Here is a 26,704-nt window from a genome sequence, read left to right as displayed (position 1 = left end):
CTTAATTGCAATCTCGAGATAGGAAGGAATCACTGTTGGGAGTACAACGTGAGATCTGGACATTGTCAGCCTTGATCACACTTACCAATTATGATTACCGAGTTAAAATTTTATTTAACCTATTGCAATTGCCGATTGTATAAATTTATTACAGACTCAGATCTGTAGCCTGAAGAATATCATATTAATGTAACATTACAAAAAGTACTGCAATACTTTCCTTAGATAGTAATATTATTCCTTAATAACACTTAATTAAAATTATCTAGTATAGCTGCTGGTAATCAGAAATCAAAATGTTACTGAACTGAACATTATAACACAAAACATCAAAAATATAGATACAGTAGATTCCCAATAAATTCTGGCTGTCTGAGGACATACCTTACCTTCGCGGTGTGGATTGCCTGCATTCCATCGGGACTGAACCTATCCAGTCTCCAGTAAAAATGTATTCCATATTTAATGTAAGCAGTTGAAATGTGGTATCAGTTGGGTGCCTAGAAGCCTATCCTTGTACACGTGCCTTTTTAACTTTGCTTCAGCCGCAAGTGAATGCTAGGTACTTTGAGACCTGGAAAATTTTAAGTTACAATAAATTCAATAAATAACAAAATTTGTGATGTTTTGAAGTTGAAACACGATTTTATAATTTTTTATGTGTAAACATCTTAGCTTTCAATATACTGTATTTGGTAGGAGTATTTTCGTGAAAATGGAATGTAAGTCAACGAACAAAGATGGCAGACCCACGTGTAGAAATACAAACCCGTATATAGTCACTTTTGTAAACATAAGGGTACATAACAAACGTATTGGTGTGCCAAACGAAACTTTATGATAGTGAAACTGTTAGAAATCAAAACCCGCTTTAGTTTCACTACTTAATATTTATTTTACACAGAATAAACAGGCATTAGTTATTTATACAAATACTCCAGCATCTTTACTTGAACATCTTAACTAGACACCGACGCTATACTTTTTCTGTCTTCTTTTGTTTTGTCTTTCAGAAGTACAATGCAAACAACACGAAAAACATAACCTAACACAAGTCTCATGATTGAGAATTATTTTTCATTACTTTTGTTTTCCAACACTCCCCCATAATTCTCATCATGAAACTATCTCATTTGCGAGACGTCAAAATCTTACTTTTGATAATGGTTTTGTAAAGATATCTGCTATCTGTTTTTCACTTGGGCAATAAAACACTTTCAGCAAGCCTTTGTTACCTTTTCGTGAATGTAGTGAAACCTAACATCAATGTGTTTTGACCAGCAGTTGATCACCCCATTCTTCACTAGACTTATAGCACTTTGATTATCAATAAATATTTTAGTTACTATTTCTTGACCTAGAATTTCTTCAAGGATAGTTTTCAGGTACATGAGTTCTTTTGTACATTTGGCGGCCGCAATGTACTCGGCTTCTGCAGTAGAGAGAGCAACTACAGGTTGTTTTCTTGTGCCCCAGCTGATTGGTCCCCCACAGTAGTAGATGACGTATCCAGTAGTACTTCTCCTTGTCCTTTTGTCGCCTGCAAAGTCTGAGTCGCAGTAGCCTATCAGTTCTGTTGATGAGTCACCTGCAAATCTAATTCCTAGGCCAGCGGTCCCTTTGAGGTATTTTAATACCCTCTTGATTGAGGTTACATCGTTGTCAGATGGTTTTTCAGTTTTTCTGCTGCACATGTTCACTGCACACGAGATATCTGGTCTTGTTTTAAGAGAAGTCTGCGAAGCAGTTCTCGATATGGAAAAACACTATTTAATTCTGTTTCGTCTTCATCCACTGCATTCATAGCAGGTGTGGATACAGCTTTGGCATCACTCATATTAAAATCCTTCAGCAGTTGAGTTATTGCCTTGGTCTGGTTCATGTGTAGACTGTCTTCTGCTCTAGTGAGCTCCATTCCAAGGAATTTTCTAGGAGTTTCTTGAATCTTGATCTTGAATTCCCCTTGAAGATCTTTCAACAGTTTCTCAAGGTTTGTTTGGTTTGTACTTATGACTATGCCATCATCCACATACAACCCAAGAATCAGCGAGCTATCACTGTTTATGAAGATGCAGGGTTCTGATTTAAGCTGACTAAGTCCTTTACTTGTTAGGAAGGTTGTTATTCTGACATTCCATCTTTGAGGAGCCTGCCTCATACCATACAGAGATTTATCGAGTTGACAGATCTATCTATCTTGATACCCTCAGGTGGATACATGTATGCGGGTTCTTCTAGATGACCATACAAAAATGCTGTCTTTATGTCAAAGGTTTGCAGAACATAGCATTTACTTTGGGCCATACCAAGCAGAGCTCTCATAGGTCCACTGTTCAGCACTGGGCTGTATGTGTCTTCATAGTCAATACCTGCTTCCTGATAGCAGCCTCGCACGACAAGTCTTGCCTTGCGGTGGCCATCTTCTTTTGTCTTGAAAACCCATTTACTTGTTAGTATTTTCTTTCCTTCAGGCACTTCATCCCTTGCAATTATAGTTCATGTTTTATTGTCGAGAAGTGATGCGATCTCCTCTTCAATGGCTTTTTTCCAGTTTTCCCCATCTGGTCCTGACAATGCTTCTTTGTAGGTCAGCATTACATAGTCTTTGTATCTTTTTGGTGGTTTCTTGTCTCTTCGAGGTCTTAGGTTTTCTTCACCAGCAGATGATGTCTCAGATATGTTTCCAGCTTCTTCAAAACCATGGAATGGCATTTCGTCATCAGAGTCGTCAACAGTTTCTTTTCCGTATCTTGAATCTTTCATATTATCTCTTCCTTGCAACTCCGGCAGCTGTTGGGAGTTCACTGCTTCATTGTCACTCTTGCTTTCTGTATCATTTAATACCAGAACTTTGACCGGGAAATCTTCTTCGCTGTGGCCCTTGCAGTTTTCCACAAATTCTACATCCCTTCGGATGATTACTTCTTTTTTTGTTTGATCCCAGAGTCAATATGCGGTGTTTGCATATCCAACAAATATCAACTTTTCACTTCTTGGCTTCAGTTTTGGTTGGTGTCTGTTTATTTTTGCATATGCTTCACAGCCAAAAATTTTCAAGTTGCTCAGGTCAGGGTTTTTTTTATACCAGAGTTCAGCTGGTGTTGTCTCAATCCCCTTCGTTGGACTTCTGTTGATGAGGTATGTGGCTGTATGTGCTGCTTGATTCCAAAGTTTTTCATCCATACCAGAATCGAGCATCAGTGCCCTGGTCTTGTTTATCAAAGTTCTGTTAAAGCGTTCAGCTTTTCCCTGATGCTGAGGAGTGTACGGCGAGGAAGTATCAAGGACTATTCCCTCATTGTGAGCCCATCTCCTGAGTCTGTCGTTTATATATTCTCTGCCATTGTCAATCCGAAGTTTGTGAGTCTTCATGTTTTGACTTCGTTCTATTTTCTTAATGTGCTGAATAACCAATGCGGAGACTTCGGTTTTTGACTCCAAAACATATATTTCTGAAAAATGAGTAAAGTCATCGATGAACGACAGAATGTATCTATTTCCATTCCACGAAGTTGGAGTCATGGGGCCAATCAAATCAGAATGAATGATTTCTAGAGGCCGTTTGGCCTTCGTTCGCTGCTGAACGGAAGCCTTGTTTGTTTCGCTTGAATGCAAATTTTGCAAGGTGGACTCACGTGATGCTCAACAGACCAGTTGATACCATCAACTATTCCAGACAGATTCTTCAGGTAATCGTGGCTTATATGACCTAGCCTTCTGTGCCATATATTTGGGGTTTTGCATGGTCGACGGTTAGGGCTTTTGGCTTGAGCTTTAAGTCAAGTGTGATAGTATACAGTCCATTTGCTGTCTTGCTACCTCTTAGAACATTTTCACTGTCTTTTACGATTGTGACATCATTTTCTGTGAAGCTCACTTCGCCGCCATTGCGAGTGATGACATCCACAGAAAGAATGTTCTTACTAAGCTCTGGCATATACATAACCTCTTTTAGCTCACAGCAATCAGTAACAATCTTGCCCACTTTTTCTGCTAACATGCTACTCAATATTTTTGCCAGTCCAATGTCTGTATCGATAGATATCACATTTAACAGGAAGCTGTCATCATTGGTCATGTGGCACGTTGATCCAGAGTCTAGAATCCACTCGCTTGTACCTGGAGTCAAAATGCCCGAGAGAAAGGACACGGCCGATGATGTCTCTTTCCTTTTACGGAAGTAGCAGTCCCTGTCCTCATGATTATTTTTCTTACAGATGCTGCACATTCTCTTATTATTAGGGCATTCCCTTCCAACATGACCTATTCCAGAGCAAGTAAAACACTTAATGGTTGAGTTACTGTGTCCAGTGTTTGTTTTAGTGTTCAAGTGGAAGTTGGACAGATGTCTATCTGATCCACATTGGAAGCATTTCCTGATGGTTGTTTTGAATGCAAGAACATCACTTTCGTCCTTTGAACTGCTGGCGGCACATCTTTTCTCTTCTGCGATCAGTCTTGTAGTCAAGTTTGCCAATGTTTTGTTAACCAGTGGAGTAGATTCCCATGCAGTGTGAAAATGATTGTAGGCTTCAGTCAGAGTTGTCAGAATTTTAGAGATGAGCATAGAGGAATGTCATTGTTTAATGTCTTCAATCTGAATGCTAGGTTTTCTAGTTTACTTATGTGTGTTGCCATGTCAGTACCAGAAGCGTACTTATAGTCAAAGAAATCTTGCAGCAAGTCAAATTTCTGTTGTGAAGCATCACGCTCATATATGTCACAAAGTCTGGTATACATCTCAGAGGCACTGCAACAGGTCAGAATGTGTGTGATGGGTTTTTTTGTCAATTGTGGAGATTATGATTTTCTGAGCTTTGGCATCTTTCTCTGTGTGGTGATATTGGTTTTAACCTCTTAGCAACCTCTTTGCATGAACATTGTTTAACCTTCAATATTACATCTTATTCAAATCTATGTATTAATTCATGTAAATATCTAAGTCATGTTTTGTGCTTAATAAAGCCTTAGTTTCTGAAGATAAGGTTTATTATGTCAATTTATTAAGCACATTCTATCAAGAAACATTTAATACAAACAATGGACAAGTATTTCAAGCCCGAGAGATTTGAAGCAGATCACACAACTGGTAAAAGCTCCTCACAATGGAATCACTGGAAGAAAACATTCAAAGTCTTCACAGCATCAATCAAGGCTTCTGAAGCTGATAAGCTGTTACTACTCTACAATCACGTGAGTCACAGTATATACGAACTTATTAGCGAATGTACTTCTTATGCGTCTGCTATCGAAAAGCTAGATTCACTCTTTATTAAACCTAAGAATGAAATATTTTCAAGGCATAAACTAATGAGCCGACACCAGCAACCTGATGAAAGTGTAAATCAATTCTTACAATCTTTGCGTCTCCTTAGCTCTGACTGCGAGTTCAAAGATGTTAAAGCAGTGGCTTATAGGGACGAATACTTTAGAGATGCATTTATAAAAGGTCTCTCATCGAACAGTATCCGACAACGTTTGTTAGAAAACGCAACTCTTAGATTGGATGAAGCATTTGCAAAAGCACGATCATTAGAATCAGCTCATATAATTTCTGAATCCTATATTCCTAGCCAGACACCTTTAGCCTCAACTGAGCCGGTTCAGCAACCAAATTCTCCTGTAACCGCAGCCAGCAGTAGTCAGAAATGTTTCTTCTGTGGGTTCCCTCGTCATCCTCGTTCTTCCTGTCCAGCGCGAGAAGCTACATGCAAACTCTGTGGTAAGAAAGGCCATTATGCAAAAGTCTGTAGGTCAATTAAGCCCAAAGATCGTACTGCCGCCTTACCTGACTCTCCTCAAGACACAGATGACTTCTCAACTATTGCTTGCCTTCCTGCTAAGTCTCTGGTTTTTCCTACTAACCAATCTAATCGTAATCGTAAGACCAAACCAACATCTTCCAAAACATCAGCTGCTTCTCCAACTAGCCTTTCCAAAACCATTGTCAAACTGAAAGTAAATGGTTTTCCAGCTGAAGGGCTAATAGACACTGGGAGTTCGGAGAGTTACATAAATGATGGTTTTGTCTCCAAACATAAATTAAAACAATATCCTACGTCATTTGAAGTAGCTATGGCATCGTCCTCTTTGGCCATGCCTATAAAAGCTTATTGTTCCGTAGATTTACAAATCTCGGACAATATGTACAGAAAAACAAAGCTTAACGTTTTAAACAACTTTTGCGCAGATGTTATATTAGGGCACGATATCTTTAAGAAGCATTCCACTCTGTCGATAGTTTTTGGTGTAATAAACCTGAACTGCAAATCAGTAGCTTAGCATGTGCCAAAGTCGGTCCGGCCACCCTCTTCGAACACTTAACACCAAATTGTAGACCTATCGCGATCAAGTCCAGACGACACTCTAACGAAGACGAAAAATACATTCAATCCCACATAGAAAAACTTCTCTCTGACGGTGTCATTGAAGAAAGCAACTCACCTTGGAGGGCGCAGGTACTAGTCGTGAGTGGAACACATCGAAAACGTATGGTCGTCGACTATTCTCAGACTTCAAACCGATACACGATGTTAGACGCTTACCCAATCCCTTCCATAGAGAAAATAGTTTCCGATGTAGCTAAATATAATATCTACAGCACAATAGATCTCAAGAGCGCATATTATCAAATACCAATAAGGGTTGAAGACAGGCCGTACACCGCCTTCGAGGCAGCAGGAAAACTCTGGCAATTCAAACGTATACCAATGGGCGTCACCAATGGAGTGTCTGCGTTCCAGAGGGAGATGGACGAGATCAAGACCAAAGAAAGACTACAAGGAGTTAACATCTACTTGGACGATGTGACAGTGAGCGGAAAAGACCAATCTGAACACGACTCCAATCTACGAAAATTTTTAGACGTCTGCAAGAAATATAATTTAACCATTAATCAAGAAAAATCCCATTTCAATTTGAAGTCTCTTAAGCTCCTCGGTTATCTCATCGAAAACAATATACTCAAACCAGATACCGACAGACTTAAGCCACTGATTGATTTCCCTATCCCTAGAAACAAAGCATCCTTGCAACGAGCACTAGGGATGTTCGCTTATTATTCTAAATGGATTCCAAAATTTTCAGATAAAATACGTAGATTAGTGAACTGTAAAGTATTTCCTATGGCCCCTGAACAAATCCAAGACTTCAACAATTTACGAAACTGCATAGTTAAATCCTTCGTCGTTAACGTAGAGGAAGACATCCCATTCTGCGTCGAAACAGATGCCTCTGACGTCGCCATCGCCGCCACTCTGACTCAAAACAAGAGACCAGTAGCCTTCTTCTTGAGAACCCTCACTAAGAGCAAACAACACCATTCAGCTGTCGAGAAGGAAGCTTATGCGATCATTGAAGCCCTTCGGAAGTGGAGGCATTACTTGATAGGAAGAAAGTTTCAACTTATAACCGACCAGAAGTCTATTTCTTACATGTTTAACATTCGGCATCCTGGTAAAATCAAGAACGAAAAATTTACAAGATGGCGGTTAGAACTTGCTCCTTACAACTATGACATCATCTACAGACCGGGGAAGGAGAACGTGGCGGCTGACGCTCTCTCTAGGACTTGCGGCTCGCTCCATACCTTCGACAGACTTGTCCACTACCACAAGGCTTTGTGTCACCCAGGGATCACCCGGATGGCTCACTGGGTGAAGAATCAGAACCTTCCCTACTCCATCGACGAGATACGCCGAGTCACGTCTTCCTGCAGAACATGCTCCGAAATCAAACCTCGCTTTCACAACAAGCGGAGCACCCTCATCAAGGCCACCGCACCCTTCGAACGGTTCAGCGTTGATTTTAAGGGACCATTACCATCCAACACTCCTCGGAAATATCTGTTAACGGTAGTCGACGAGTACTCCAGGTTCCCTTTTGCCATCCCTTGCAACGACCTATCCTCCTCCAAAACCGTCATTCAAGCACTAAATCAGATCTTTACACTCTTCGGATATCCTTCATACATTCACACAGAGGCACATCCTTTATATCCAGAGAACTTCAATCATTCCTACATTCCAATGGAGTTGCTACTAGTCGTACTACACCATACAATCCGTGTGGAAATGGCCAAGTAGAATGTTACAATGGGATAATATGGAGAACTGTATCGCTGGCGCTGAAAACGAAGGGACTCCATCCGCACACTGCTCTGTACTGCTACTAACGCTACACTCCACGAACGTATGTTCTACCATAAGAGAAGGGCCAGTTCTGGAGTTACTCTTCCTTCGTGGCTTACTACACCAGGGAAAATTCTAATGAAGAATCACGTCCGTCAGAGTAAATATGACCCCCTGGTGCAAGAAGTAACTCTGCTTGAGGCGAACCCTGACTATGCTCTGGTTCAACTTCCAGATGGTAAGGAGACAACAGTCAACCTCAGGCATCTTGCTCCTGCAGGGGATATTGTCAACAATGAACCTAACTTAGAAGACGTGAATTTTCCAAACCTCGCTGATGATCCTAATCAACACACTGAAGCATCTGAAGACACCCAGCTGAACCTCACTCCAGAAGATTAACCTGAGAAGAACATGAATGATCAAGACCTACCTCAAGTGAACCCAATTCCGACTCCACCCAGATCTCCTCCCAGACCTCAACCTCCACTCCGGAGATCTTCCCGCACCACTAGACCTTCTAAATATCTCAAGGACTTTGTCCTTAAATGAAGAGGGGGCGAATGTGGTGATATTGGTTTTAACCTCTTAGCAACCTCTTTGCATGAACATTGTTTAACCTTCAATATTACATCTTATTCAAATCTATGTATTAATTCATGTAAATATCTGTCATGTTTTGTGCTTAATAAAGCCTTAGTTTCTGAAGATAAGGTTTATTATGTCACTCTGCAAAACTGGATAACTCACTTGTGCCTTCTTCGGGTTTTTTCACTGTTCCTACAACCACATCATACAACCCTTGGAACCTAAACAAAATGTTAACTTTAAATTTCCATAACTGAAAATCAGGTTCCTTAAGTTTATCTACAATTGAAAGTTCACTTATCTCACAAGAATCCATCTTCTTAGTTGTTTCCTTTGACCTCATTACCTTCAAAAGTTGAAGGACATTTGTTGCACCACTGCACACACGAGTTTATATTTTAACCAAAACTTTCACTTTTGTCTCTGGGCCCATAACCTGTTAGAAATCAAAACCCGCTTTAGTTTCACTACTTAATATTTATTTTCCACAGAATAAACAGGCATTAGTTATTTATACAAATACTCCAGCATCTTTACTTGAACATCTTAACTAGACACCGACGCCATACTTTTTCTGTCTTCTTTTGTTTTGTCTTTCATAAGTACAATGCAAACAACACGAAAAACATAACCTAATACAAGTCTCATGATTGAGAATTATTTTTCATTACTTTTGTTTTCCAACAGAAACTACCCCGGAATATAAAATAATATACAGTATTTAAAAACTCAAGAAAGGTGGCATCATAATGATTATAATAGGTATTGTCCTGGCAATATATCAATGGGCTCGGTAGAGCATGCGCTTGAGAACCTTGAGGGACGAGGTTCGAATCTCATCTTTAAAAAAGGTTTGTTTTTAAATGATAGAAAATTATACAATAATTTTGAGTCAGCTCAAAAAAAAAGGTTGATGTTTGCTTGTGGTAATTATTTACAGACTTATTTCAGTTGTTTAAGCAAAACACAAATATACAAACATATATAGGTACTTAGTGTTATAATGTGTGTTTTAAAATGTTTCAGGTTATTTAGTACAGTTTCAGAAAAATGTTTAAGACCACTCCTCACAAACAGTTTAAGTGCTGTGGGTCTTACATTATTTTATATCATGCCATTCTGTTAATTCTCCTGAAATATACATAATAAAGGGAATATTTTGGTATATCTGGAGTTAATGTATTTGTAATGGTTCAATAGTTACAGATTATTAAAGGTTTTATAAAATAACCTAAAATTTAACAATTCTTTAAGATAAAAAATTCATAGTTAAAAATTGGGTTTAGATATGGATATGATTTTGTTTCGCCATAGAGAAAATACCAAGGAGCATTAAATGCAAGTCTTAGAAAAAAATTTAAAAAATTATTAACTTAAAAATTTTGTTGCTTTATCATTTTGAAGTTAGGTCTAAAATTGTGTAATTTGGTTTTTAATTTTTAGTAACCTTAAAGTTCCTGTTTTTAATTTCTGTTCATACCTTCTTAATCTATGTGAAAAGTAGAAGATTTTGGTACCAAAAGAAACAATGTAGCTAAAATAGTTAATAGTTACATAGATTTTTAAGTTTTATTAAATAACAAGAAATGCCAAAATCTTTTAATGAAAAAAAAATCATAGTTTCGAAATGGGTTAAGATACAGGCATGAGATTGTTTCACCAAAGCAAACATACCAAGGGAAAATGTATGCAAGGCTTGGAAAAAATTTAAAAAAATTATCAACTTAAAAAACACGAAGAAGGAAAAACAAAGAAAAAATTGAATTTCTGTTGTCATTTTATAGTCACCATGATGTTGGCAACACACTTGTCCTTAGGATGGCAACATGTGTTCTTTTTTATGTGATGTAAGGGTAGGGTGTAGGCTGGCACACTTGCTTTGTAAGTTCCCGCCATTCAGTTGTTTCTTTCTTCATTATTTGGAGGTTATGTTTGTTTAACAGAGTTGGAGACAAAAAGTTCACTATGGGATAAAAGTCTGTGGCTGAAGCAACTAAATGGCAAATTATTGGTTTACTAAAGGTTGGAAAAACACAGAGACAAATTGCAGAGGTTTTGAAAGTGTCAAAGACTTGTGTGCAACAAACAATTAGGCGATACAATGAGTTTGGAACAGTTGTTGACAGGCCAAGGTCTGGCTGCCCGAGGAAAACATCACCTAGACAAGACCGCAAGTTATTGCAACTGTGTAGGAAAGACAGGAATGCTAGTTGTAGTGATCTTCTGAGAGATCTAAGGGCCTCCTATGGCAATGTTGCCATAACAGATCGCACTGTATGCAACAGATTAAATGAGGCAGGCCTAAGATCATTTTTTGCAATCAGGAAACCACTTCTCAATGACTGTCACAAAAGGAAGCGACGCGAGTTTTGTAGACAGCGTTTGGGATGGTGTAAAGAAGCTTGGGAGAGAGTAATGTTTTCTGATGAATGCCGTTTTGAACTATTCCCCCGATGTAAGGTTCGGGTTCGCAGAACAATAACTGAAAAATTTCTGCCAGCTTGTGTTGCCCCAGCAGTGCAAAAAGGAGGCGATGCAATCATGATCTGGGGATGCATCACCTCAGAGGGTCCTGGAGAGTGTAAGGTGGTGAAAAATACGATGAATAGTACCAGATACTGTGAAGCTATGGAGGAAGTAATGATTCCTTCAGCACAGAGGCTACTAGGTGAAAATTTCATTTATCAGCAGGATAATGCCCCATGCCACCGATCCATGCAAACAAAGCGATGGTTTGAAACCAAAGACATTGAGCTGCTACCCTGGCCTCCTCGTAGTCCAGATTTAAATCCTATCGAGAACTTGTGGAACACAATGGCATACCGGCTGGCAAAACAGAAACCCAAGAATGGTGCAGAATTAAGACTGGCAGTGCACTCACTATGGCAGCGAGTGACACGTGAAGAGTGTAGGAAGCTAATACAATCTATGCCTGACAGAATCAAAGCATGCTACAAGGCCAGAGGTGGTCCCACTAAGTTTTGAACTTTACAGTGTCACTGTTTTTTTAGTGTGTCTTTGATTTTTTAAGGTTTTCTTAACATAATATAATACAAATGGATGAATACTAAAATGAAATGTGATTTATTTGTGTGGTCTTAAAACATTTTTCTGAAACTGTATTTTAGTAATGCCATGGAAGTACAACTCCTGATTTGTGTGGAAACTGTAAAGCATTAACTGTTTAGTGAATTTTAACAAGATAAAAAGTATTGTAATACATTTCCTTGTTGAAAGTCATGTCCTCAGTGTTGGTTAGGATTTTTTCAGGTCTTTTATGCTTTTATCAGAGCCGTTTATAATAGTTTACAATTTCTATTTTGTTTTGTGCCGCTATCTGCGAGTAATAGTGCCATGTAACATTTATGATTCAGGCAGCAAATTCTTGTATGGGCAAAAAATTAAGTGTGTGATTCACATCTATAAATTTTGGTATGTACTTTGAAAAGTCCCTGTATCTGGGTTAATGAAAGTATCTTCCAAATTGGGTGTCACCACAACACTGTTATATATACGAAACATTCATCTTTATTCTAATATACAGACAGAGTGGACGGGGGTTTTTGGTTACCTACATGTGTAATGTAAACAAGCAAAAAAAAAGAGTTAAGAGTAAGACAATGTTGAAAAACAGATGTTGCAACATTTATTAATGAAAACAATGAGAAAAATTGTTCTAAACTTTCAACTGACATTACTATTAGACAAACTTAGATGTCAGACATAAATTTACACAATTCTAATAGGCAAAAATTACTTAAGATACTCAACAGCAATAAAGAACAAACAATTGGCAATATAGAAAATGTATACATACAATCAAGAAAAAGTTTATTTACATTATGTTAACGCCTCAGGCTAGCATGAAAATTACAACTTAAGTAAGTTACGGAATGACGTATGCAATACTTATTCGTTATTATTATCACCGGGTTTTACAAACCAACACACAATATTAAAAATTGCTATTATACAGAGTACCTAATTCTCCAGCATTTCAAGTCAACATAGTGCCCAAGCTTAATGTCGCCCACAAACAATTCTTTTCCGCTAGAAATTAATTATCAATGTGGTACTTATAATGACTAGCACCAAGCACGCAGCAAAGTGCCGCCAAGGAAAGAGAATTATGCAAGTTACAAAATTACACATAAATAAACTTATTAAGTATGACTGGGATTATATACATGTACAAAAAATGCATGGGTCCCCAGACATCAAGACTGGATATAGCAAATCTTGACTCAAGGTGCATAATCAGTTTCACACGAGATACAAAAAACTTATTAAACACGCCAGTTAATAAAAATATTCTTATACAGAACAAATAGGGTATACTCTCTTCGCATATGAGAGACCCAGGGGAAAATAACATTAATGAACAAGTAACCAGATACACGCTAAGTAATCCAACGCAAGGTCAAAGGGGAACAGGTACATTCGCATCTCAAATATCCCAACAAGTTACAAGAAAATAATTCAGATGTAATCAAATGTGTGAAATCAAAAAGGCACATGACCTGAGCAAACAAGTTAAACAAATCCTATTGGTCCCAGTAATAATTTAATTTTAAAGCTAGAACTGGCACACGTAAAACTTAACGACTTCACTACCAGAGAACCAGGAATTATCAGAAACATTATCATACAGTAGACTCCCGATTATCCGAGATAATCATGGACTATCAAGGAGTTTACGGATAACCGAAAAACTGTAAAAGCAATGTCAAAAAAAAAAAAAGGTCAATTTTTCATCCAGACTAGACAAACACTGATAACTGCCCCTCAAAATAACCCCTGAATTAGTTACATTAAAACAGAGTACTAATCAAAACAGCACTAGTCAAATACATTTTTTCCATAAGAGAGTAATTTAATAAAAATAATATGTTTTACACATGGGTATGTGTGCTTGCTGACTACCATTTTAATCAAGACACTTCTTTAAAATAAATTTAAAGTACTAATATCTATCCAAATACATTTGAAGTACATTTAAATAATTTTTTTTTTTTAATGGGGGACCCCCCCCCAGGGGGTCCGCCCCGCCAAAAAATGAGCTCTTTATTTGAAAAAGGGTGAATACAAATACCAGACATGGAGGGGAAAAATTTGAATACAAGAAAAAAAAAAAGAAATTAAATTTACAATAAATTACATGACATGGCACTGGGCCCCTCCCAACTATTGAGTCCTTGGGGGCTGATGATTGGTGAGTGGTGAGGTTTTCTTACAGGTGTTGGTGAAGTTGATGATGAGGTAGAGGTGGGGCCAGGCCCGTTTGGCTCGGGTCTTATGGTCAGCGGTACTTGTGGGGGTGGGCGGTGGTGATGGTTTTCTGTCCCGCAGCGCTAATGTAGACGTGCTGGCCACCGATGTTATCCGTCGGCCCCTCCAGCGTCGGCGGCTGCATCTTCGTCGGCGGCATCGCCCAGGAGGAGGTGGGCAGTGGTGAAAAGTGGGCGTCGGGGATGTGGGGTTATGGGAGGTGGTTCTGTAAGTAGTCAGATGAGTGGGTTGAGGTTGGTGGAGCATTTGTGGATGAAGTTTTGTGTGATGTGGGAGATGGTGTGGTGGAGGTGGGGGAGGCAGGTTTGATCGAGGAGGTGTTGGCGGAGGGTGGCGCGTGGGACGCCTAGGATGAGGCGTGTGCCAAGGAAGAATGAGCGGGTGATCGGGCGTAGGTTGAAAAGGGAGGAGTGTACCCAGGTCGGGCAGGCGTATGTGAGGTGAGAAACGACGTGGGAGCGGTAGACGGTGATGCGGTTGAAGAGTGAGGTGCCAGACGTGGGACGGAGGACGTGTGCCAGTTGCCCCATGACAGCATGGGTTTTTGTACGGATGGAGTTGAGGTGAGGTAGGAAGGTGAAGTCGGAGTCGAGGGTTACCCCGAGGTAGCGAGTGGTGGGGGTCCAGGGGATGACGTGATTGCGGATTCTGGGTGGGTGATGGCGGGTGTGGTGGTATCGGGAGAAGAAGATGGAGGAGGTTTTGGTGGGGTTTAGGGCGATGCCGTTGCGAGGAATTGGGTCTGGAGGGAGTTTAGGCCACGGCTCAGACGGTCGCCGAGCATCTGCTCTGAGACAGAGGAGGCCAGTATGCAGGTGTCATCTGCATACTGGACTAGGTAGGGGCCTGGAGGAGGGGTGAGGTCATCAATGTGAAGGGTGAAAAGGAGGGGGCTGAGGATGGCTCCTTGGGGGACACAGGCATGGATTGATCATGGTTGGGAGAGTTGGCCCTCTACTCGGACTTGGAAGGAGCGGTCTTCCAGGAAGGAGCACAGGAGTCGGGTCAGGTGGGGGGGAATGTTGGTGGCAGCGAGTCGGTGGATCAATTAGGCATGTGGGACCGAGTCAAAGGCTTTGGCGAGGTCCAGGAGCACCATGCCCGTGTGTTGCCGCCTGGAGAATCCTTGGACCACCAGGAGCTCCACCCGGGTGATGGCGTGGGAGGTGGAATGGTGTGGGCGGAAGCCAAACTGGTGGTTTGGGAGTAGGTGGTGGTCGTTGATGATGGGGAGGAGGCATTGGAGGATGGCCTTCTCTGTCGGTCGGTAGGAGAAGGGGAGGGAGGGTGGGTGGTTTGGTTGGTTTGGGGATGGGGCAAATGATGGCGTTCTTCCATGAGGATGGGAAGTGGCAATGGAGAAACATGGCATTGGTGATTTTGGTGAGGAGGACTAGGGCTTTTCTGGGTAGGTAGCGTAGGAGGGGGATCGGGATGGAGTCGGAGCCCGGGGCTGCATTGAGTCGGCAGTGGGAGATGATGGTCTGCAGCTCCTTTGGGGTGACCAGGGGGAATGGTGGAGTCTCTGGTAGGATGGGGAGTGTCGTGTGGCGGGATAGGTGGGGAGCCTCATCTTCTGACGAGTCAGAGGACAGAGAGGTGTTGATGGCGGGTGTGAAGGTGGTTTGGAGGTAGGCGGCCACTGCCTCGGATCTCTCCTGGGCAGTTTCCGCCACTCCTGTGGGAGTGGTGATGGGTGGGATGGTGGTGGGGGTGGCTTTCAGTCTTCTGAAGTAGGCCCAGAGAGAGCCTGTGGAGGAGGAGAGGGCTGTGAGGCGCTTTGTCTCCTGTTGAGCCCTCCAGCCCGCTGCCAACCGACGGCACCATCCCCGTAGCAGGATGTAGATTATCCTGCTGATCGGGGATCTGGTGGCCTGCCAGCGCGCGCAGAAGCGGTTCCTCAGGGACATGGCCTCACGTATGTGTGGGGGGGAAAGGGATGATGCGGGATCGGGGGGGGGGAGCCATGGGGATGTGGGAGTGGGCAGCTGCCGATATGGCCTGGGTAAGAGTGGTAGTGTGGGCGTCAATATCGGCAGGGGAGTTGAAGGAGACAGTTAGGTCGAGGGAGTGGGAGAGGGTGGTGCGAAAGGCTTGCCAGTCAGCCTTTGGGAAGTCGAAACAGGGGAGGTGGAGGTCGGTGTGGGGGTGGTAGTGTAGAGAGCCAATGACTGGGATGTGGTCTGAGGTGCCGAAGGTGATGGTGCGGAGATCGGTAATGATGGGGAGGTGTACCGAGAGGGCGAAGTCAACGATGCTTAGTGCCGGTTCCGTTGGGCCGGGTTAAGGGTGGGGGTGGGCGGGGCATGGAGGGAGAGGTGGGAGGTCCGGAGGAGTTTACAGAGGGAGCTGCCCCGCCAGTTGGCAGTGATGCAGCCCCAGAAGGGATGGGTGGCGTTGAAGTCCCCAGCCAGCACGACAAGGGCGTCGAGTCGGCCGAGGGCAATCACGTCGGCGGTGGGGAAAGGGTGTTGTGGAGGGAGGTAGAGGGAGACGAGGGTGAGGGCATAGGACCACCGTGCAGCCTCACGGCGACTACCTCGGTCGCGGGGGAGGTGTGGATGTGTCGGCGGTGGTGGGTAATGTGGGAGTGGAGCAGGAGTGCCACTCCACCGCCTCTCCCATCACGGTCAGCGCGGTGGGCGGTGTACCCTGGTATGTGGAGCTGGTCTGTGGGGGTGAGCCAGGTTTCGGAGAGAAACACGGCATCTGGGGTGTGGGTTTGGATCAGAAAGAGGAGGTCAGGGAGCTTGGGGAGGAGGGAGGAGTTCCAGATGAGGAATTTAAGGGGAGGGTGTTGTCATCAAAGAGGGACAGGACAGCTTGTATGATGACTTCAATTTTGTCAGCTGGGGTGCGTGCGCAGGAGAGGGCTGTCATGGTGCGGCGGATGATGGGTAGGTAGGTGTGGAAAAGGTTGAGGATGTCTCGGACGGTGTCGCCGAGGGAGGTGGTATCAGGGACGGTAGTGGGTGGTGAGCGGGGTGTAGGGTTTAGTGGGGCATTGGATGTGGTGTTGGGTGGGGCACTGGGTTGGGTTGTGTAGAGTGACCTTGCCCACACGTTGCCCTTCATGGCAGGGAAGGTGCACTGGGAGGTGGCGTCAGGTGGCGGAGCAGTGGTGGCGGTAGGGGTGGTGTTGGGATGTGCGTGGGGGGTGGCAGCGTTGGAAGGCGATAAGGTTGGGGCAGTCAGGGGAGGTGGCGATGCAGGGGCCGTCGCAGAGGCAGCATTTCCTCGCCTCGGGGGGGGGGGGGGGGTGGGGGGGGGGGTGGCGGTACAGTCGCGCGACCGGTGTTCCCCCACGCACTTGAAGCAGCGGAGGGCACGGTCGCATCTGGTGGAATTGTGACCGAGGAGCTGGCAGCGGTAGCACTGCCGGACCCTGCCGGACCCGCGGTACCGCTCGACCTTCACGACCCAGCCGCCAAAGTTCTTGATGGCCAGGAGCTGGTTGGCCTCTCCCTGGTAGTTGGTAGCAACCAGGAAGGGCTTGGTGTCTGCATCCGGTGGCATCCGCAGGGGGAACATGGACGACACGGGGTACCCGTCATGCAGCTGCTGGAGGAGCTCGTCAGGGGTGGTGGAGAGGGGTAGTCTTTTGATGACTACCCTGTCCTGTCGTTCATCATGGCGGAGGGAGGTGAAGGGTTGGTAGCCAGCTGCAGCCAGCTTTTTGTATAGGTAGTCATGGTCACGCGGGTTGGTGGTGTAAAATGATGTCCTGTCACGGATGGTGGAGATGTAAAGGGGGCCGGTCAGTTCTTTCTGCAGCTTGGCTGCAGTCAGGAAGGGTTGGCTGGTGGTGGAGACAATGCAGGAGATGGGGGGGCATTTTGGTGGTGGTCTGGTTGGGGAGGCGAGGTGCAGTGGGGGCTCGGGAAGTGGATGGTTGTTGGTTGTCAAGGGGTAGGGGGGTCCATTTTGTCTTAGGTTTTGGTGCTGGTTTTGTCGGTGGTGGGGTGGCGTCGTCGCCCATGTCATCCAGGCTGAGGGTGGTGGCGAACCTGTTGCTAATGGTGAGAGAGACGTCTGATGCAGTGGAGTTGGCTCGGCGGTGCTTGAAGGTCTTCCAGGGTATTTTGAAACCCGTCGGGGCCATGTCGATGTCATGTGGTGATGCGTGGGGTGGTGGTGAGTGGGGGAGGTCTAGCAAGGAGGGAATGCAGCTGGCACTGGTGATGGGCTGTGGGTTGGGTGAGGTGGTCATGGTCGTGGCTGTGGTCGTGGTTGTGGTGGTGATAGTCGGTCCCTATGAGCTCGTCGAGGAGACGCAGCGGCGACATTTTTATGCATGTTTTTTTTGCTTCTGGGGCCTTGTTTGTTGTCTGGTGCGTTCATTAGGTTCTGGTTAGTTGTCGCACTTGTGGCACTTTGTTCGTCAGTGTATTGAGTTACTTTCTGTCCGTAGGTCCTTTTTGGTGGTGAAGACGCAATGTACGGAAGCGAGGGGTAGTTGTCCATTGATATTGTTTCCGCCATTATTACACTTAAAGGTTCAACTAAATTAACTAAGGAGAAATACAATTAAAAATTAAAAATAAAGGTGGGCGCTTTGTGGTGAAAGTCAATACCGCACACATTACACATTAAAACTTTGCACTAAGAAAAATAAAAGAATTGATTATAATAAGAAATAGAACAGTAATAAAATAACATGTACACAAGTTTTTTTTTCAGTTTTTGGTTATTTGGGTTTTACGCACAGTCGCGATTACCATTAAACCTCCCTCAGTTCACGGGGCAGCCGGCAGAGGCGCGCAGAACGGCGGTGCGCACGCGGCCCTGGTGGTGGCATCGCGAACTCGATGTGATTTCAGTTTCTGGGCGAGATAAATGAACTATTGGCGATATTACGAGACAAACCAAATCACAAAAACGAAATAGGCACTGAAAAAATATAAAGGCGGGCATGGGACTAATTTAAATACACTAAATAAAGTTCAGACTTGATAGACGACAATTAAAATTAGGATGAAAATTTAAAAAAGATATTTGACTTTATTATTATGAATTGAATGTATCTAGTTTTTTTAACAAGCAAAATTATATTGTAAGAAGGAAATATGTATTTAAAAACAAAAAGGTTTCAGTTCCCAGTCGATGTCGCGCACAGTTAGTCTCGAAAATAGTTTATTTTAATTGAAAAACACAGGCTGTTATCGGGAGCAGGACATGCCGCCGCGGCAGTTGGCGACACTAGAACACACGAAAGTACGCCATGTTGTTTTTAGAAAGCAAAACAAAAATAGACACTTTTACAAATGCAGTTTCTGTTCGGAGTTATGTAAGAAAACACTCACATTTATTTGTGCAGCTGTCGGAGGCGTCCTGGATCCATCTCGCACACAATTCACAGCCAGCCGATAGCGAGCAATTTTCACTAAAATCCGCGAATCGCGCGCAGGCATGGGATGTGCACTCAGTAGAGAGATGCTTGAACCATAGAGTAAATAAAGTACTAGTACAGAGTGGACACTCAATGCTATTGCAGTTCTACGTTTTTTTTATTCAGCTCTAGTTGCTATACAAAAACGCAAACTTGACAAACATTAAAATGAAGTTGCAATGGCTTAAAACCGAGATAAAATACCTTCTGGAGTAAGACTTACGTTTCAAATTATAAGTAAATTTTAATTTAAATACAACATTGTTCGTAGAAAGTACAATTTGCAGTTAATATGCTTAAAACACTAACTTGAATAGTAGGGAAATTTGTAGCTTCAACTGAATGTTGGCGAGCTTGTGACTTTTTTCGTGCATGCATTAATATTTGTAAAAATATGGATTTTAATTTTTTTTTCCTTATAAGCAAATCATTTAACTAAATATCGCTAAACGTAACATAAAATGATTTAGGAGAGCAATATTTTTAAAACAATAAGTAAATTTCTTACCTTCGGGACAGTGTTTGCCTTAACCTCATTTCGGTTAAAAATGTTTTGTTTACGTATCATAACATTTGTTAAAATGCATAACATGTAACATATTTTTGGATTATATTAAATTGCTGCATTTTTTAATGTCCAAGAAACAATTTCTGTTCTAGTAGAATCACGTTGATTGAAGTTAAGGTTAGGATTTTCGTAGGGACCTACCGAATTGCATTACAAATCGCAAACAAAACTAATGCATAAAAAAACGTGCAGAAGTATTTAATCATTAACACAGGCAATGTGTATTTCTGGCAAATTTAACTGCCTAAGTTGTACAATTTTCCCACAAAAACTGAAATGAAGCTGTTACCAATGGCATCAATTCTTTATGGATTAGGTGAAAGTACAAATCATTCTCGTATCTTCACTTCTTGAAGACAGGTGTATAGCAATTGTTACGGAAAAAAAACCTTAATTTCAACATAAAAATTTAAAAGACACTTCATTTTATCGCAACCCTCACCTCGGTAATTGTTCCGTACCACGTATCCAAGTTTATCCCTTGATACTGTTGGCATGATCATGTATGATTTATCCGGTGGCACATGATGCTTGCTGTTTTAATTAATGTTAAAACAGCAAGAATCATTACCACAGGATAATGCCATTAGTATCAAGGGATAGACTTGGATACGCAATACAAAATTTTTACCCACACCTCCCTCTCGACCAAAAAATAAAATTCATACAAAACATTTAGACTAATTAAAGTATATAAGTATCAAGTTTGAGCAGAATTTGAGACTCATTGACATTTAGAACAGTACCTAGGTATCAATGTATTGTGTGCTTGTCCTCAACGTGCGACTACACACAGCCTAAAAAGAGGAAATTCTGTAGGGCATGAAAACAAAATACTCATCACTATTTTAATTACACAAAACTTTTATTTTGTATCGTTTTAATAATTTACACATACCTAGTTTCGTCAAGCGGAAACTTAAAGTAAAATTAATTATTATTATCTCTTCTCTTGTTGTACCAGTAGTTAACACAACACGTAGCCGAATCAGGCATGTTTCATAACAGTCAACAGTGATTTATAAAGTAGTTCATGAAATCATTGATATTATTTAACGAGATTACTATTTCAACATGATTGAAACAAAATTTCCTTAGAAAGTTTTTTATTAAACCTAATATTACTTAATTCAACGCCGACGCCATTAATTATGGTGTTGGTTAAACAAGTGGTTCAACATGCCAACGAAAATTTGTTTATTTTCTTTTAAGTAAATATATTATTTTCATTTCAACAATACCAATTTATGCCATAAATTTGATAAAATGTTAAAACAAATGTAATATTTATTTAATCAACGTGGTATTTTGATTATAATTTTCGTGCTCAGATGTTGGATAAAACTGTATAGCAACTGGAAAAATGCGATTGCCTTGCCCTATGAAGTGTCCCCCCCCCCTGGCTTGAACAACGTTTTGTTTGTGTGCACGGCCGTAAGAGCGCTAGTGTGCTCACTGCTCAATGTTTGTTTACGTTTCGTTGCCAAGAATCATTTGTAATGGCGGCAATTTTTCTTTCATATTTTTGATTAGGACTTTAGGTTATTTGCGTGCTACTTGCTTATTGCTTCGTAGGTGGAAACTGGAAAATATCTGGCGTTTATTTATTCAATTATTTAGGGGTAATATTTTCATTGAGGTAAGATTGTTAAATTGAGTATAAAATTACGTATTAAGTAAAATACAATGCCGCCACGTGTACGAAAATGCTGTTTGCCTGGTTGCAATGATAAATTTGCTGTTAGACACCGCTTCCCAGTTTACGAAGAAACAGTAGGTATACAATGAATGGATACAGATAATAAACGTCGAGAAGCTGAAAACTCTCTACCCTCTTAATGCTGTAGATGTGATTGCAAACTTCAATAGTAGTCTGTTAATATGTACAACTGCCATCTGTGTTTTAGTTAAATAAAGAGGAGGTACGACATCGACTTGGTGACGGCTATCATTCGCGATTCAAATTTAGTGCGAAAATTCAATTAATGATATGTTCGGCAAGTCTGTAAACATGTTAACCTGGATGCAATTTTTGTCGGAAAGACCAACTATGTTACAAAAAAGGGGAAGGACATTACATTTATTTATTTTATTTATTTATTGTGGCCTTCTATACAACCCAAGCAGATGGGAAGAAGTTGTCAATTTACAGAACCACATTTCACATACATATATAATTAGAGAATCGCAATAAACTACTACATAAGTATTACATATGAAAACAAATACATATTCAAACAAATTCAAACAGGTAGAAGTTGTCAGTTTAAAAGCACAATATATATAACAAACAACATTAAAAAAAAAAACAATAAAACATATATATATATATATATATATATATATATATATATATATATATATATATATATATATATATATATATATGTTACACATATGATCATAGACAAATAAACAATTTATAAAAACACATTACATATAGCAAACATCACTAAAATACAACAATACAGAAATACATATTTACATGATACAAAATAAAATAAAATACTATTTATCAAAGAATTCTTCTAATGAGTAGTAAGCTTTTTGTAGTAAAAAGGTTTTAAGTTGAGATGCAAATGTATGGTTATTACTATTTTCCATAATACTTTTTGGGAGTTTGTTAATTAATTTCATGCCCATATAAAATGGATTTAGTGTATATTTTTTGGTTCTATGCTGTACATTATGTATTTTATCAGCGTTTCTTGTTAAATATTTATGTATATCACTATTTTTTACTAATTGTATATTATTGTTATAAAACAATATTGTTTTATATATATATATATGCTTACCACAGTCATTATTTTATTTGTTTTAAAAATTTGTCTACAGTGACTTCTGTGTTCCTTACCACATATAATTCTCACAATTCTTTTTTGTAAAATAAATATTTTTTTCCAATTTGAGGAATTCCCCCAAAATATAATACCATAAGCTAATAACAGATTGTATATTTGAATAGTAATAAGATAAGACAGCACTACTGGAGCACAATTTTGTTAATGTATATACATATACCAAAGCATGTTGAACTTAATTTTTTGCAGATGTTATCAACATGTGCAGTCCAGGAGAGAGTGTTATCTATAGTAAGACCAAGGAATTTATTACTTTTTACATAGTAAAAAATATCATCACCTATCCTAATGTTATTTTGTATTAATGAATTGCTTCTTCGCAATGCGAATTGCATAATAACAGTTTTATTAGAGTTTAAGGTAAGATTATTTGTAGAGAACCATCGCAATGTATCAGTAAGTGTTTGCCTGGTTTTTGTTTCTAATGTATGTCTATTTGGGTCCATAATTAATATACTTGTATCGTCGGCAAACAATATTGGATAACCTAATTTTAAGCTTGTTGGGAAATTGTTTACATAAATGTTAAATAAGATGGGACCCAAAATAGAGCCTTGCGGCACACCTTGTGTAACATTTTTTGGCTCAGAAAAACATGCTGTCGTATAATTATTTTCAGTAAATATGATTGACGTAATTTTTTTTCTATTATTAAGATATGATTTAAATAAGTCATTAACCACACCTCTTATACCACAGTTTTCTAGCTTAATCAAGAGTAGATCATGGTTAACACAGTCAAATGCTTTTGAAAGATCAGCAAAGATGCAATTAGTAAGACATTTTTTGTCACAAGATGTTAGAGTATTATTAATAAAACGAAAAATTGCTTGCTCTGTTGATTTTCCTACCATGAAACCAAACTGATGGTTAGTTATTAGTCTTTGGTTATTTAGAAATTTAGTCAAAGAATTTGCTATAACCTTTTCTAAAATTTTTGAAAAGGAGGAAAGAAGAGCAATAGGCCTGTAATTATCCATCTCTTTTTTGTCACCTTTTTTATAGATTGGTACAATTTTTGCAAACTTAAGTCTATCAGGAAATATACCTTGTGATAGACATTCATTAAATATGTATGTTAATGGGGATTTAATCCAATTGGAGCATTTTTTTAAGATTGTGACTGGAATACCATCTAATCCAAAGGAATTTTTATTTTTTAGGCTATTTATAACATTGACAATGTCATCTGTAGTAATAGGTTTTATGAATAACGACTTATGATGCATATTCATAGGTTTATGATGGTCAATATCTTGATTATAGTCCTTGTATTTAAGGTTTGTTTCCATTTGTATCTTTTGTGGGATTTCAATAAAAAAATTATTAAATTTGTTCGCTATTATTGTACTGTCAGTCACTTCTACACCAGAGATATTAATACTTAAGTTATCATAACTTTTACCAGGTTTTATTTCATTATTAATCATATTCCACATCTGTTTTGTTTTATTGACAGCAGAAGTTATTTTCTCAGTATTGTACTTTTTTTTTGCCAGTAATAGCAGTTTACTATAAATACTTTCATATTTTTTATAGTATGCCTTTTGGGCAGGGTTAGATTGCGACCTTAAATTAGATAAAATTTGAAGAAAGAGATTTATGTTATCACTCGAAAACTTTTGTAAACATACCTATCTTTAACTATGGGTTGTTTCTTATTTCCTAAACAATTCACATTGATAGCTATAATCTGAGCGAGATGGTCAGATAGAGCAGTTTCATTATTGAATGATAAATAGTGATTCAATGGAATGTTGGTAATTATGTTATCTATAGTTTTGAAGCAGTTTTTCTAAATTCTTGTATTACCAAATATTGTGTAATGTAAGTTGTACAATTTTAGAATTGTTTTTAAACGATTGCAATTTACATTTTCTTCAGCAAAATTGATATTGAAGTCACCACAGAGAACTAAGTATCCTTTTAGTGTAAAAGTTTTTTTTAATAAGTTATCTAGCTTTGTGAAGAATTCTTCAATATTACAACTATTTGGTGGACGATACAACACAATCAAACACAAATTATAAGTTGGGATTGTAATTCCACATGTTTCTAGGGTTTTTTCATTACAGAAGGGCTTTAAATCGATTTCACAGGTTTTTATGTGAGTCTTTACATAAATGCACGTTCCCCCACCCCTAGCTTTACTTCTACTAAAATTTGATGCTAAGTAATAATCCTCAAGCTGACACTGTTCAATGTCATCTGTTTTTAGCCAATGTTCAGACACACAACAGATATCAATGTGGTTTGTATGTAACACATTACTTAGGTTTAACCTTTTATTAGCAAGACTACAAATGTTCTGATGTAATATTTTTATATTACCCAATCCTACATCATGTGTATAACAAGAAATACTATTTGGCACATAACTCAGACTTAGGTTAAGATTTGGAATTTTGAACATTTGTTTAGATAAATAGTGATCCAAGTTAGTGCCCTCACTCAATTTTTTGATTCGACTTGCAATGGTATTATCAATGAATTTGTCACATTTGACTAAATGAAGAATACTTACAATTTCCTTAGCCACCTTTGTTTTTCCTCTAGAGTTTGTATGTAAACCATGAGCTGTGTAACAGTCCCTCGGTAGGTTATGAACATCAATTAACCTCACATTACTAAACTTTGAACAAAAATCACTAATCTTCTGGTTTTTCCTTTCAATTTCAATGTTTACAGCTGAACTAGCAATCAGGTCATGACGTTTGTGTATATTACATACCACCACCTTAGTATGACTCAATGTTGGTAGAAGTGTCTTAATACTCCTTATTGCAGCACTAGCTTCATTCTTGTATACATCATTTCCACCAGCATACAGCACCACCGTATCCTTCTTGGTAAAGTCCTGCGTGTCCTTGTTTACCTCCTTTGTCACTTCTTTATGACGACCTCCTGGTTTTATCATACCACATACATTCACATTTTCCTTACACTGTGATTTTATTTCACCCGCTAGGTTTCGTCCCTGACTGTCAGCGTAAATGAGTACCCTTCCTTTTGAAGTTGGCCTAATTCCCCGCAAAGTTTCACCCATATTCGCATTGGGTACACTAGTACTCACACCATTTTGTAATGGACTAAATATATTCACAGTATTAATAACAAATGGCCGTTGAACTGCTTGTTTACCTTTTTTAACGACCTCAGTCCATCGGGAATCGGTCGAAGTTTCCCCGTCTATAGTACTTTCCTTAAATTCAATGTTCTGTTTATACATATCACGAAAAGCTGCAATTTCCTCTTGTAGAATTTTATTATCACTTTTAACGATTTATTTTCTTCATTTATTTGATTCAGTGCAGAATTAAGCATATATTCTATTCCTTCTTCTCCCCGCTGTACTACATGTTGTTCAATGTTTTCATTACTTTGTTCACCATCTTCACTGCACCGTATACAAAACCATTCATTTTGAGGAATGTCAGTATCCAGTACTTTACTACATTTATTAAAATGATACCATCGGTCGCATTTTTCACAGTAGATACCGTTCCTCACCTTTTTATTACACTTACCACACTTGTGGCAGTAAATTAACGGACAGCCTAAGTTTCACCCCCATAGATCGACATGCCCTTCGGGCTGGTTCGTACATGTTCGGGTTTGTTTTTTATTTTTTTTATCTCTACGTTCAAAACAAACATTGCATTATTGATCAAAAAATTGTTGACCAATGTTATTTTATATTTTTTTAAGAGTAAAACAAATGTACACAAATATTTCCTTGTTACTAATTATGAGATTTTTAGGTAAGTTATTCAGCTATTTCTGTTTGATTTGTTAGGAAATTAGTTTTGTCCGTTTACAAGTTAACATTGCTTGTGTTATTCTTGGCAAGTAATCATTTCTTATATAAATTCTTGTA

The 26,704-nt window shown here is 39.8% G+C and overlaps 1 protein-coding gene across 1 annotated transcript; it reads right to left on the bottom strand.

Moving 5' to 3' along the window:
* Positions 1-12,340: 12,340 nt before the first annotated feature.
* On the bottom strand, positions 12,341-19,457 carry LOC134536709 (mucin-2-like). The gene is made up of 2 exons (XM_063376579.1): positions 19,310-19,457; positions 12,341-19,205 (listed from the first exon to the last, which is right to left on the bottom strand). The coding sequence occupies exon 2, from the start codon at positions 18,117-18,119 to the stop codon at positions 16,734-16,736; it is 1,386 nt and encodes a 461-aa protein (XP_063232649.1). The 5' UTR covers positions 18,120-19,205; positions 19,310-19,457; the 3' UTR covers positions 12,341-16,733.
* Positions 19,458-26,704: the final 7,247 nt, after the last annotated feature.

Source organism: Bacillus rossius, chromosome 11 (genome assembly GCF_032445375.1).
Source record: "Bacillus rossius redtenbacheri isolate Brsri chromosome 11, Brsri_v3, whole genome shotgun sequence".
NCBI classification, from domain to species: Eukaryota; Metazoa; Arthropoda; class Insecta; order Phasmatodea; family Bacillidae; genus Bacillus; species Bacillus rossius.
Note: the sequence above shows the minus strand (reverse complement) of the source record. Positions and strands in the feature narration are given on the sequence as shown.